General features: G+C 35.3%; 1 protein-coding gene across 1 annotated transcript in view; it reads left to right on the forward strand.

Moving 5' to 3' along the window:
* The window catches only part of Trhde (thyrotropin releasing hormone degrading enzyme), a 353,366-nt gene that overhangs the window by 265,892 nt on the left and 73,981 nt on the right, over window positions 1-13,493 (forward strand). The window contains exons 11-12 of the mRNA XM_035451580.1: window positions 2,959-3,092; window positions 3,206-3,261. Of these exons, the coding sequence (XP_035307471.1) occupies window positions 2,959-3,092; window positions 3,206-3,261 (190 nt within the window). The remainder of the gene's footprint in view (window positions 1-2,958; window positions 3,093-3,205; window positions 3,262-13,493) is intronic.

Here is a 13,493-nt window from a genome sequence, read left to right on the forward strand (position 1 = left end):
CAGTGTCTTCTACATGTACTTGTAAGCATTGAACATACCTTTGCATGCATACACACACACACACACACACACACATACAAATACACACACACACACACACACACACACACAGAGTTAAAAATTAGAAAACTTTAAAAATAAAATTACCAAAATTTTTAATTTAAATGTAAGGGTCATTTATTCATTTAGAATGCTTATTAGAGCACAAAAGTTATATATGTGTACATATATACATATATGTATATATAATATATTCTTATAAATAATAATATGTATAATATATTTTTAATGTAGGCACTTAGTGCTATGAATTACCTCCTAGAACTCTGCTTTCATTGTCTCCCATAAGTTTGGGTACGTTGTGGTTTCATTTTATTCAATATATATAAGTTACATATCAAAGGAAAATCCACCAAGATGACATTTCAATTCTTAACACCTATACACCAATCACAAGGACACCAAAGTTCATAACAGAAACAAGACTACAACTAAATCACACACTGACCCTAACTTAGTGATAGTGGGTGACTTCAGTATCCTATACTTGCCAATAGACAGGTCATCAACAGAGGAATGTTGAAGCTAACTAAAATCATAAACCAAATGGACCTAAAATATATTTATAGAACATTTTACCACAAAACAAAACAAATATTCCTTCTATTCAGCAGTTCATGGAACTTTTCCCAAAACTGGCCACATATTGTACAAAAAGCAAGTCTCAACAGATACAAGAAAACTGAAATAACTCCCTGCATCTTATCAGACCACCATGGGTTAAAGTTGGATATCAACAACAGAAACAACAGAAAGCTTAGAAACCCATGGAAACTGGGCAGCTCTCTACTGAATGAAAAATGAGTCAAGACAAAAATTAGGAAGGAAATTAATGATGTTATATAAAAATGAATATCAAACTATTATATATCAAAACTTATGGGAGACAATGAAGGAGGCCATTCATAGCACTGTCAACATAAAAAGTTGTAAAAATCTCTTATGAGTAACTTAACGGCATACTTGAAAGATCTAGGATAAAAAGGAAAAGGAAAAGGAAAGAAATCACAGCAAAATGGAATAGATAGTTAGAAATAATGAGATTCAGGGCTCAGATCAAGAAAACAGAAATAATCAAACAATAGAAAGAATTAATGAAATGATTAATTCTTTGATTAATGATTAATGATTAATGAAAAGTTGGCCCTTTCAGAAAATCACCAAGATTGGCAAACTCTTATCCAAATTAAAAATCACAGGGAGAATATCAAATTTAGCAAATTAGAAATCAAAGGGCAACATAAAAACAGACACCATGGGAATCCAGAAAAGAAGAATTTAATTTAAAATCTATATTTCACCAATTAGAAAGTCTAAAAGAAATGGATAATTTTCTTAATACATACTACCTACCAAAGTTAAACCAAGATCTGATAAATAGACCTATAATTCCCAATTAAATATAACAATTGATTAAAGTTTACAAAATACAAAACCAAAAGCCCAGGCCCAGATGGTTTTAGTGCAGAATTCTATCAGACTTTCAAAGAAGAGTTAATGCTAATAATACTAGAATTATTCCACAAAATAGAAAGATAAAGAACATTTCCCAATTCATTTTATGAGTCCACAGTTACCCTAACACTCTCAGATGAAAGATGAGAGCAGCATAGATTCATGGGTAATAGAATAAGTATTTAGACGGCAGTTAGACAACATGTCTATTTAGCAAAACATCAGTAGGTTCTCCCTAGATCCTATGACCACAGCATATTTACAGTACAAGTAGGATATAAAACATAAATTTGACTTCTATTACATCTCACTTTATGGCTGATTTTTCATAATTGCTAGTCTGTAATATACATTGGATTAGTCTACCTCATTCAACATTTTCTTGTGTACTGTTTACTTGAGAGTAATTTATACATCCCTTTTCTTAAAGGATTGCAAGCATGCTTTGTTTATTACATTGATTCAGATTTGTAAAATCTTGATAAAAATTCTATGGGTTTGTTGAGTCATAGAAGTTAAAACACACCTGTATGTTTTATTCTCTGTTGGTTGTTTTCCATCTGCTGTCAGATTGTGTCTGTGTGTGCCTGCAAATTTTAATTCAACCTCACTGTGAAAACTCCATGAAGAATGAGTCTGAACTTCAACAGGGAAATTATTACAATGGTTACTGATTGTTTTGTGAAGTCTGTGATTGTTAACTCTCCATAAGCAAAAGTAACTCTCTGCTATATTTGAAAGAGTTAAATATGGAAGGGGTTATAACATTTTTCTTGGCCTTTGTAAGTTGCATCACTTGGTGAATATAAGTTCCAATTTTTCCTAAGGCTTTCCAATAGGAAGGATGCATTCTCCTTGTTCCTAATTCTGTGTGGAGTTGTTAGAGTCTTGATTAAATGAGGTTTGCTTGTTCTGTCACTATTGGTGGTTTTGGAAAGTCTGTTATTTGCACTCCTAAGTAAACATGAAAAAAAAAAGCCAGAAAGAACAAAGAACAGTGACTTTTAAATAAGTGACCTCTATTGTTTTGACCACTTGTATCCTGAATAAAACAAATAGGATATACGTCTAAAGATGTCTTTTGTTCTAGCTGCATATACACTTACAATCTAATTAAAAGCCATATTAACATGGTGGGGGAATTCTAGACACCATTAATTTCAAGAACAAAAAACTGTGAATAGAATAGAGTTCTGTCAAGAACAAAAGTGTTAATTATTTTTTAAAAAAATCACTAATTGGTATAATAATTATAACAAAATAAAATTTTCTATTCAATTTTAGATGGAAGGGATTAATTAAATATTCCATTTCCATTGCATTTTAGGGTGACGTTTTCTTTCAATTATTGGTAATGCTGTTTCTGGTATTTAAAATGCTTACTTTATTCCATTTAAACTCTAAAAACTTAAAAATCTACTTATTTTCCAATGCTACTTGCAGAACATCACAGAATAGCATACATGGACAAAGGAAGCTGGATCCTTGGGAACATTAATCAGACTGGCTACTTTAGAGTCAACTATGACCTAAGGAACTGGAGATTACTCATTGATCAATTAATCAGGAACCATGAGGTACATCCTTGATCTGTGTATCAGTGATCTGTTTTGAAGTGTGAATACCTATCATTTTTATTATCAGAATTACCACCCCTCCATCCTTTCTTTTTTCCTAACTGGCCTCATAGGTACTTTCCATCAGTAACCGTGCGGGCTTGATTGATGATGCCTTCAGCCTGGCCAGGTATGTTTTACTCTGGATCTCCACAAGAAATACATGCCTTGTTATATGTGCACATTAATTTAAATTACATATTATATAGTCATATTTATATGTAAATTTCTTTCTTAGAATAGCTTGTTTGTATTCAAATTATATCCAGTGCCCCAAACTCTAAATCAATAATAGCCACAGGGTATTTCCAATACATAAGCTTTATCAATTTCACTGCAAGTTCAGTTAAACACCCTGGAGATTCATGTAATCTCTTCATTAATGAACTCTCCACAATGACCATTGTGCCTCATTCTAATTTTTGATAGAAAACACATTCAAGCATTAGCAATATTATTCCTCACAAATGCTTCGGTATTTTTATTTTCTAAAAGTATGTTTGAATATTACTCATTATGAAAAGTTTAGGTTGCAAGAGAGAAACAAATATTTCACTACATATCATTCAATTTCTAAAAATATTTTAATTGATTTAATTATTATATTAAGTTAATTTCATAATTAGATCCATAATGTAAAATTGAGTTATGTCCCTGACTAGTCATCAAATGAAAGAATGTTGGTTGAGCTATTTACTAAGTTTGGATACAGCATAATAAAATAGACCCCATCATTTAATACCTTGTACTTTTTCATATTTAGGTAGTTTTTTATCTAATAATCTATTTTTTCAGGATTCAGATTGGTATATAGTGAGCTCTCTATTTATCAAAGTTTTATTTGATAAATTAATTTATCAAAGTTTGCTACATTTTCCCTCTTTTTGTGTGAATATAGTTACTTATGTTTGTGCACATGTGAACACAAGACTTGGGTTAGTAATAGGTTCATTTATGAGATCTGAAACTTCTTTCTTAGTTTATGGGCTCAACCAAATCTCAATTCTCTTACTTATGTATGTTAAAACTCCTCCACATCAGTGTCATTCTAATCCATCAAAACTGAGGAGCTCACATGCAGAGCACTCGATAATTATGAAACTGAAGCTTCTGCAACCAACTTAGATTATTGCTGCTGCCGGTGGTGTGTGTGTGTGTAAACAGTGTCTAAAAGGAAGTTTACAAGACAAGTACAAGGTACTCTTCTGTTGGCACCAGTACAAAAATGAATAAACTCTGGCCTTTGCTTTCATTATTACCACAAAGGAGCACAGGGCCATCACTAATTACTGCTGTGATTTGGCATGCCACAAGTGGGCAAACCATGCTGCAAGCAGGACCCTGTTACACACTGGGAATACCCAAAGTGATTCTCTACAAGGAAGTTTCAATATAGATCATACTCACTGAGGCTCACTGGGTAGAAAAATAATAACTTGCCACAGAAGAAGCCTGGTTACCCCAGTTTGATCCTTAGAACCTACAGTGGTAGAAGGAAACTTAATTGTGAAATACTCTTCTGATACCCACACAGGAGTGCCACATTCCATGTCCACCTTAACTCATACATGCATGCATGCACTCACACACACACACACACACAACAATGATAAATAAAAAATTTACAAACATACTAATTAAACCAAGTCATTAATGGAGCAAAGGTAAGTGAAGGCCCTTCCATGCTGTTACACTATCTTAGTACGGAAAGACTTAGGGAAAAAAAAGATGAACAAAGGCTTATAGAGATAGTGATAGATGAAGATAATGGCTAAAATGTATCTTTTGCTCTGAGAAAACTATGAAGACCTTGAAGAAAATATGACATGTACAAAAATTATTTTTACACAGAGGTTTAGAGTTCAGTATTCACTAAATCATAGGAGAGTATATTTATGTTTACAGTAATACTTTATTGAGATAGAAACAGAAAGTGAGAGAAATGTTGAACACAAAGAATAAAGGATTAGGAGCAAAAACAGCAACAAAAACCCTACTAATAGCAGCTAATTATTAAATATGAAATATGTGCAAACATAACCCTGTTTTCATAAAATATAGGCAGCTCCCCTTTTTAATGGTAGAGTTGCTCTAGGACCTCAACAGTCACCAGAATCTGTGTATGTCCATAGTCTTATATAAAGAGACATACTGCTTACATATATCTGTGTACATTGTTAAATATCTCTAAATTTTTAATTACTTACTACCTAATACAATACAAACACTATATAAGCAGTTGTGTAGGAAATAATGACCAGAAAAATATGTTTCTGAAGACCTTAAAACTTTGAAATATGTAATATTATTATTATTTACTGAAAAGATGAAAAACCCTGAACTATCATTAACTTCATATTTACAATCTGTTTCACTGTTCATGAATTGTTTCATTACTAGAGTGAACATAATTAAATAGAAAATAAAATAGGTTTCTGCAAATCCACTCTATGTAGTTGGACTTAAATATTACTTATATTTTGTATATTCAAATACATATTCCATCTTTTAAAAATTGTTTTTATGGAGATTTCTTTCAATCACAATGTTACATCAGGTCCTTGGCCTCTTTGCAAATAACAAGTGGACAAAGAGCCTATACTCATCAAACCCAAGCAAGTTACAATCAAGGCTGAGGCTTGGAGTTAATGACCTCTTTTTTTTTTCCCAGAATTTTAGAATTTATTTTAAACTATTTTATTTTTATTTATTCTGTGTGTTCCTGTGTGTGTGTGTGTGTGTGTGTGTGTGTGTGTGTGTGTGTGTGTGTGTGTGTGTGTGTGTGTGTGTGTGTGTGTGTGTGTGTGTGTGTGTGTGTGTGTGTGTGTGTGAATGTTTGTGTGTATTCAGAAGACAAGGTGCAGGATTCTGTTGATTGTTTTCTATCATGTCAGTCCTGAGGATTGAACTCACATGGTAAGGTTTGTCAGTAAGCACCTTTACCCACTGAACTATCTCTGGTGCTTGAGTTGCCTTTTCCAAACTTATATCCCATGTTGGGGTGCCTAGCCCAGACTTGTTGCACAGGGATGAGCTTAGTCTGACTCAATTTGATATGCCATAATTTGTTGACTCTAATGACTCTTAATCTTAGTGAATGCATCCAATGACAGTGCTTGCCATGGCTATTTCATAGTAGAAACTTGGAGGTTAAGAGGGCCTAAGTCATATAGTTGTTATTGGACTGATTCTGAGTGTATGTGTGTGATGAAAGTAGAAGCTTAATACCCAACAATGACACAGCAGAATCCATGAGTTCAAGACTGAGTGAAGTTATCTACTTTATGGAATTCTTGTCTATAGCATCTTCCTCATTCCTTTGGATTATTAGTCACTTAAGCAGATGTTTAGTCTCTGGCCTTGAGTATAGGCTTGTCTGTCATTCCATGGAAACTAAGGCTGTCTTCTTGATTCACAGTATGTTTCCAGCTTCCTAGTTGTTCTTGCATAATTCAGAAGAGTGTGCTTTGTGTCATCTTTGTGGTTACTGTCACTTCATTTAACACCTGGCACAGAGTCACACTATTTGTGTAATCATAAATTTAGCAAGCTAGAAGCTTTCATGTCACTGTTTTAGTGAAATTCACTAAAACCTATTATTAAATTTGGGTAGTTTTTAGCTATGAAAATCTAAACCAGTGTTGTGATGCATAGTTGTAATCCCAGAACTTGAGAGATTTAAGCAGGAGGATTGCTGTGAGTTTGAGATCTGCTTGGGATATACAGTGAGTTCCAGGCTAACTTGGGATACAGAGTAACCATGTTCAAAAATATAAGAACAGCAATAAGCAAAACAAAAGACATGTACTTCTACATTCAAATGTTAAATTATTTAAACCGACAAAGAAAAAGTGTTAAGGCTTAATTTCACTACATCTACCACCTACGATTGCTTTATCTTCCTCAGAGGTAAAATTTGGAATATTTGGTATATATTATACCAGACATTTTCCCCCTCCAAACCTTTATGCTGTTAAATTTTAAAATGTTGAAGAGAGATTTATTCTGTCCTCTGAGTCATTTATAAAAATAAATCTTGGGAGCTTTCCATCATTTCTGAATTCTTCTTAGGATGCAGCCTATGGCAAGTACCCTGGATTAGTTTTCTGTTGTAGAGTTCGAGGATGGAAAAGCATAAAATCTCTGAAAACAATCAAAGAAGTGTATTTAAAGTCTTTCTCAGCCAGTTTGCCCTACAACCTTATGGAAGGTACAATTCCATCAAATTTTCCATTACAGTAAAAGAATAATTATTTAAAATTTGATAACTTGCTAGCTCAAACTACTATTTATAAGTTATTAATCACTGTCAAAAGAAGTTGTATTGTTCTACATGATTACTATCTATATCTTTCTTTATGAGTTATCACTTAGTTAAAGAGAGAAATTCAAACTTAATAGAAAGCAAAAAAGTAATTTAGCTTCTATGCTTTGTATGATTTGGGGGTATTATTCCATTCAGTAGCATCTATTTGCAGTATTCTCTTCCTCATTGAACTGAACTTATGTACTTTATGCTATTTCATTATTAAAAGGTCTTCATTTATACATCAAGTAAATGTTCCAGTTTTCTTTAAATTTTATTTTGTTTAGTATTTATCTCCTGATTATTCTTTCTTTGATACTTTGTATGTACTGGGTGAACAAAGACTCCTTTTTCTTTACTTTACTTAATTTGTTACTAATTATTGTTACTAATTATTCCATCCACATTTGCTTAAAAATGTTTTATTTTTCGTGTTTGAAATATGAAAGGTCACTGTTCGAAATTGGTTTGATTTGGATGACATCATTACTATGCTTTTTTTCTTTATTGGTACCACATTATTTTTGTCAGTTTAGATTTATAATTATTGTGTGTGATAAAATATATTTTCTTTTTCAATATCGTATATTTTATATAAATTTTGGAACCATTTTGGTGAATTCTATAGAGTCCTGCAAGAGATATACATTGGGTTATAAGTAAATAGATAGAGAATTATTAGCTTATATTAACTTTCCATTTTCAGTGTATAATTTATCACTATTTGTTCAAGTCCCTAGATGAAGCCCTATGATTTTAGAAACATGGGTTTTGACTATACTGCCTTCTTTCTTTTTTTTCTATTAAAGATACATACTGATACAAAAAGACACAATTTCTGTACTTACACATCTTAGTTTCATTTCCTTGTTTTTGATAGAACTTCCTGCAATGTGGTTTTTCTTAGCTCTTTTATGTCTTCTGCATGACTAACTCAGTCATTGTTTAAGGTTTCTTTCCTAACACAGGTGTTAACATTCCTTCATTTAATGCAGAAAATAGTAGCATGATTTGAAGAAGTATAACTGCTCTAAGAACCCACAGGACAGGAAAGGCTTTTCCTACTTCCATAGATGGTTGTTTAGATACAGCATTCTGTCCTTTCCTAAGGCATTGGGTGAAGGAATGGCATAGAAACCTTTGCTGAAATTCCCTTGGCTGACAGGACTTTTGCCATGACCTTCCCTCTCAGGTTTGGACATGAGTGGATTCCCTCTTCAGGTGAACAGTAGTTTTTAAAAGACTGATTAATGTGAGGGATCAGGAAAGTCAAGTTGGGGGAAGGACAGAGAAAGAGAGCAAGGAAAGAGATAACTTGATAGAGGGAGCCATTATGGGCTTAACGAGAAACCTCACACTAGGGAAATTCCCAGGAATCCACAGGAATGATCCCAACTAAGCATCTAAGCAATAATGGAGAGGCTACCTTAGATGCCTTTCCCCTATAATGAGATAATGACTATCTTAAATGCCATCATAGAACCTTCATACATTAGCTGATGGAAGCAGAAGCAGAGATTCATAGCTAAGCTCTGAGCTGAACTCTTGGAATCCAGTTGTAGAGAGGGAGGAGTGATGAGCAAAGGGGTCAAGAGCATTCTGGGGAAACCCAAAGAAACAGCTGACCTGAATAAGTGGACCTCATGGACCCCAGTCTGACAGCTGAGAAACCAGCATAAGACCAAATCAGGCCCCCTGAATGTGGGTGTCAGTTGAGGGGCTTGGGCAGACTATGGGACCTCTGGCAGTGGAACCAGTATTTATCCCTAGTGCAGGAACTGGCATTTTGGATCCCATTCCCTATGGAGGGATACCTTTCTGAGTCTAGATACAGAGGGTATACAGATTTTGATAGGCCTCAGCATCTCTGAGGAGTAGATGAAGGCTTGGGATAGGGAGATGGTGGCGGGGAGTGGGAGGACAGTTGGGAAAGGAAATTGGGATTGGTATGTAAAGTAATATTGTTTTTAATTTAGATAAATAATTTTTAAATAGACAAGAAAAGACTGGGCAAGGGCCCTTAATACCCCTAATGCTATCTACTGCTGTATGGATTCTGAGTGCATAAGGGTACATAATTTTAGAATTTTTTCCTTCTATTCCTATCAATTTTTAAAGAGCTGTTGGTTTTTGGCATACACACTTTACACATTTGTGCTTCAAATTAGGGTTATTTTATTAACTAAAATTGGTTTTTGTTTGTTTTTAGAGCTAAGGTTTCTCTGTGTAACAGCCCTGGCTATCCTGGAACTTGTTTGTTGACCAGGCTAGCCTCAAACTCACAGTGATCCACCTGCCTCTACTTCCCAAAGGACTGGAACCAAAGGCATGTGCTACCAAACCTAGCTAGAGTATTAATAAAAATGGAACAGTGATTCCTACATGCAGTTTATTGTACTCACTGGGCACAGAGTGAAGACTGATTGCCCGGCTGTTTTATTAGGCTTTTTTGAGGGAAGTATTCACATATGTTTATGCTTTTAGTTATTTTCTGTTAAGCTACTGCATAGTATGTGCAAAAGAGTTAATATTAAATATTTATAAATCATAGTAGTGATAAAATTGTTTATTGCAAAATAAGATCTATTGTTGGCTCTATGCTTCCAGTCCTCTTCGCTGAATTAAAGCTGTTAAAATGACTTCACCAGTATCCTCTCAACCTTGCTTCCCAGTGGAGGCTTTTCCATTCTATGTATCTGTGACTCATAGTGAATCTTTTCATGAGATTCGTGTCCATCCCCAAAAGAGCACATCTCTCACCTCCCTAGGCTGTGGACTCTAATTATCTATTTGTCATCTGCTGCAAATGCACATCTTGAGACACACAAGAGAGTCACCTTGAAGCCTGCTTTGTTTCAGACCTTTCTGCATGCAATTATTTAAAAATCTATATCCAAAGGGTCTCTAAATTGGGCTTAGTTTTTGCAACACTTTGCCACAGATAAATGTTAAAAATAGTCTGAGAGCATTTTCAGGACATTTTACTGTAATGAGCTGGGACTCTTCAGTTTTCTTTCTTTCATAACCCAGTAAAATTTCAGACTGTATTTCTGGATTTTTCCAGCTATTGCTATTCTCTTCCTCCAGGCAAATGCTGCTTTGCTCAAGGTTAGAGAATGGGTTAACTTATTCCTTTGAGCTGTTTTTAGAAACCTGTTGAGGGCAGAATCACAGATGTTGTCCTTGGGATAAGGATTTAGGGGAGGTATTGTACCCACTACTTCTGAGACATAGCCATCTCACAAGGTATTAAGGGTGGCCCTGTGGCTCTTGGGGATGGCAACTTCCTTACAGATTTTAAATCATGCTTCATTAAATCAGAAGCAAATTTGTAACCTTCCCACACCAAAATTTGTGTTTCAGCTCTGTAAGAGAGAAGGTTTTAATATTAATGTCTAATGCCTGCAAGTGAGGAGTAGAAAACAGAAAAGGGGATTTGACATCACTTCATGGGTTTGATCCATTTTCATAGCAAACAGCTTGTTCTCTTAAGTTACAAACTTGGGTGGATGTCTGTAGGTTACATGAATTTTTTTATTTAAGCATTCTTTTTGTGATAATCGGTAGTCTAGGTTTCCAAACTGTAGTGCAATTATATTTGAATAAGTCTATGTATTTTGTATTTGTGTTCCTTAGTAGCTCATGAATTAAAAGTTATTTTATAATTTTCAACACATATTTTCTCTTGTATTTTCCTGATGTTGTTGTACTCCCTGGATATACAGGACAAAAGCTCTCATTCTCACCAATTCTCTAATTGTTTTGAAGAGAGAAAATGAAAGGAGAAAATAATGTAATTTATTATAATATTAAAAAATTAAATAATTATTTTAAAAAATTCCCATCTTAAGAAGTTTGGTTGGGAGAAATGTTTTGTCTTTCCTGTTACAACTCACCTTTATAATATCATCTTAAAAATCTATTCAAGTAAATTAACATTTTTAGTGGAGTTCTACCTAAATAAATCACTTAAGAAAAGTATGTATTTCAAATTCTTGAAAATTTCTAAATCATCCCTCTGAACTCTCAGGGTTAGGTTTCAAAAAATTAGAGTAATTGTTGTTATAGTGTGTGTGTGTGTGTGTGTGTGTGTGTGTGTGTGTGTGTGTGTATGAGAGAAAAGAGAGAGAGAGAGAGAGAGAGAGAGAGAGAGAGAGAGAGAGAGAGAGAGAGAGAGTCCCTAAATAAATAAGTCCTACTTGTTCAGTCTGTACATTCTTACTTGTATGCATATGTTTTCAGGGCTGACCACTTGATATTGGGTAACCAGTTGTTGTGCTCGTTCCTGGGAAGACTATATCTATGGTCTTCAGCATTCCTTAGTCACCTGTGGTTCTTTATATAGGGTTGAGGCCACTTGAGCTTTTCTCCATCCACATTAGCTTGTCTGTTGGGCTACTCCTTATTCAGCTAATGTTATGCTTGATGGGTGGAGCTTCCTAGGAGACACAATCTCACAAAAACTCCCTGTTTTCCTGGCTCCTATTCTCTTTCTTCACCCTCTTCTTCAATGGCCCTGAACTTTAGGTGCAGGATCTGTGTGGTAGATATATCACTTGGGACTGGGCTCCACAACTTTGGTTTTTGGTTGGTTGTGGTTTTCTGTATTGGCTTCTGCCTGTTGCAAAGAGAAGTTTCTTTATGAGAGGTGATGACTACACTTCTCTGTGGGTGTAGGGACAAATATTTAGAATGCAGTTAGGGATTATGCTGGCTTAGTAAAATGGTGATTGTAGGTTCTCTTTCTGTGACTTCATGGAAGATCTATGACTTCAATAGCCCTGGGTAGTTAGGTTCCAATACAAGGAATGATTTCTTCCTTGGGGAGTCCAATTAGAGAGCTATGTGTTATTGTATTGCCAAGGTAGGTGGTCCATTATTGCAACTTAGGATTATTGTGCCATGCTGGTAATTATTTTTGCTCATAGGTATCATAGATAGGTAGGGCTATTGGTTGCTTACCTCCTTTGGAAGCTTGCATGGAAGCTTTATGGTATCATTCCATCGTGTCTGCAGGGAGGAAGTTTGCAGTACAGTTCCAGCTCAGGCTCCTATGGGCCCTGTGTCTGAAATATATGATATCTTCAGGAATGGGGACTTACTGTCCACCTCTGGGGGACAACCAAGCGCAGTAGCAAAAACCTATAAAGTTTTAGAGGTTTGGACAACACTTAAGAACAACTCAAAAGACAGATTTTCATATCTGGTGTTGGGGATGTCAGCAGATGTTCTATGAAGGTAACATTGTCAGCCCAAATGGGCAAATTTTGTTTAAAATAAGTTTGTATATTTCTTTATATATTGGGTTAGAAGCATTGTAGGATTTATCAGTAGAAAATAAATAATGTTATTCCCTATAACTTTTTCAGATGTCCTTCATTTATTTTTTATTTCTTCTCTACTTGTTCCATATTCCTTTTCCTACTCCCTTTCTAGAGGTCCTGTTCCCCTCCCATCTTTTTTTAAATTCTTTAAAATTACCACTCATATTTACATATCCATCCCCCGAATTCCATCGATCTCCCATCCTCCCATGTTCCCCTCTAACTCCCCCAAACACATCCCCCAACTACTCTCCAGGGACAACGAGGCCCTCCACCAGGGACTTTCAAAGTCTGTCATATTGTTTGGGGGAGGGCCTAGGCCCTCCTTGCTGTATCTGGGCTGCAACAGTATCCCTCCATAGGGAATGTGCTCTAGGGTTGAAGACTGGCTCCACTGTTAGAGGTCCCATTGGCTGCCCTGGCCTCCTAGCTGGCTCCCACATTCAGAGGGCTTGGTTCTATCCAATGCTTTTTCCCCAGCTTTATGACTAGGGTCTCCATGCTCTCACTAGGTCAGGTCCACTGTTTCTTCAGGTCTCTCCAGCCCCATCTTGGCTTCTTTGCTCATCCCTCTTTCCTTTCCACAACTGAATTCCAGTAGTATGTTTCAGTGCTTAACTGTAGGTGCCTGTTTCTGCTTCGAACAGCTACTGGATGAAGGCTCTAGGAATGGTAACCAAGGTAGGCATCAATCTCATTATAGGGGAAGGGCATCAATGGCATTTTCTCCAC

Source organism: Cricetulus griseus, assembly GCF_003668045.3.
Source record: "Cricetulus griseus strain 17A/GY chromosome 1 unlocalized genomic scaffold, alternate assembly CriGri-PICRH-1.0 chr1_0, whole genome shotgun sequence".
Classification (NCBI taxonomy): domain Eukaryota; kingdom Metazoa; phylum Chordata; class Mammalia; order Rodentia; family Cricetidae; genus Cricetulus; species Cricetulus griseus.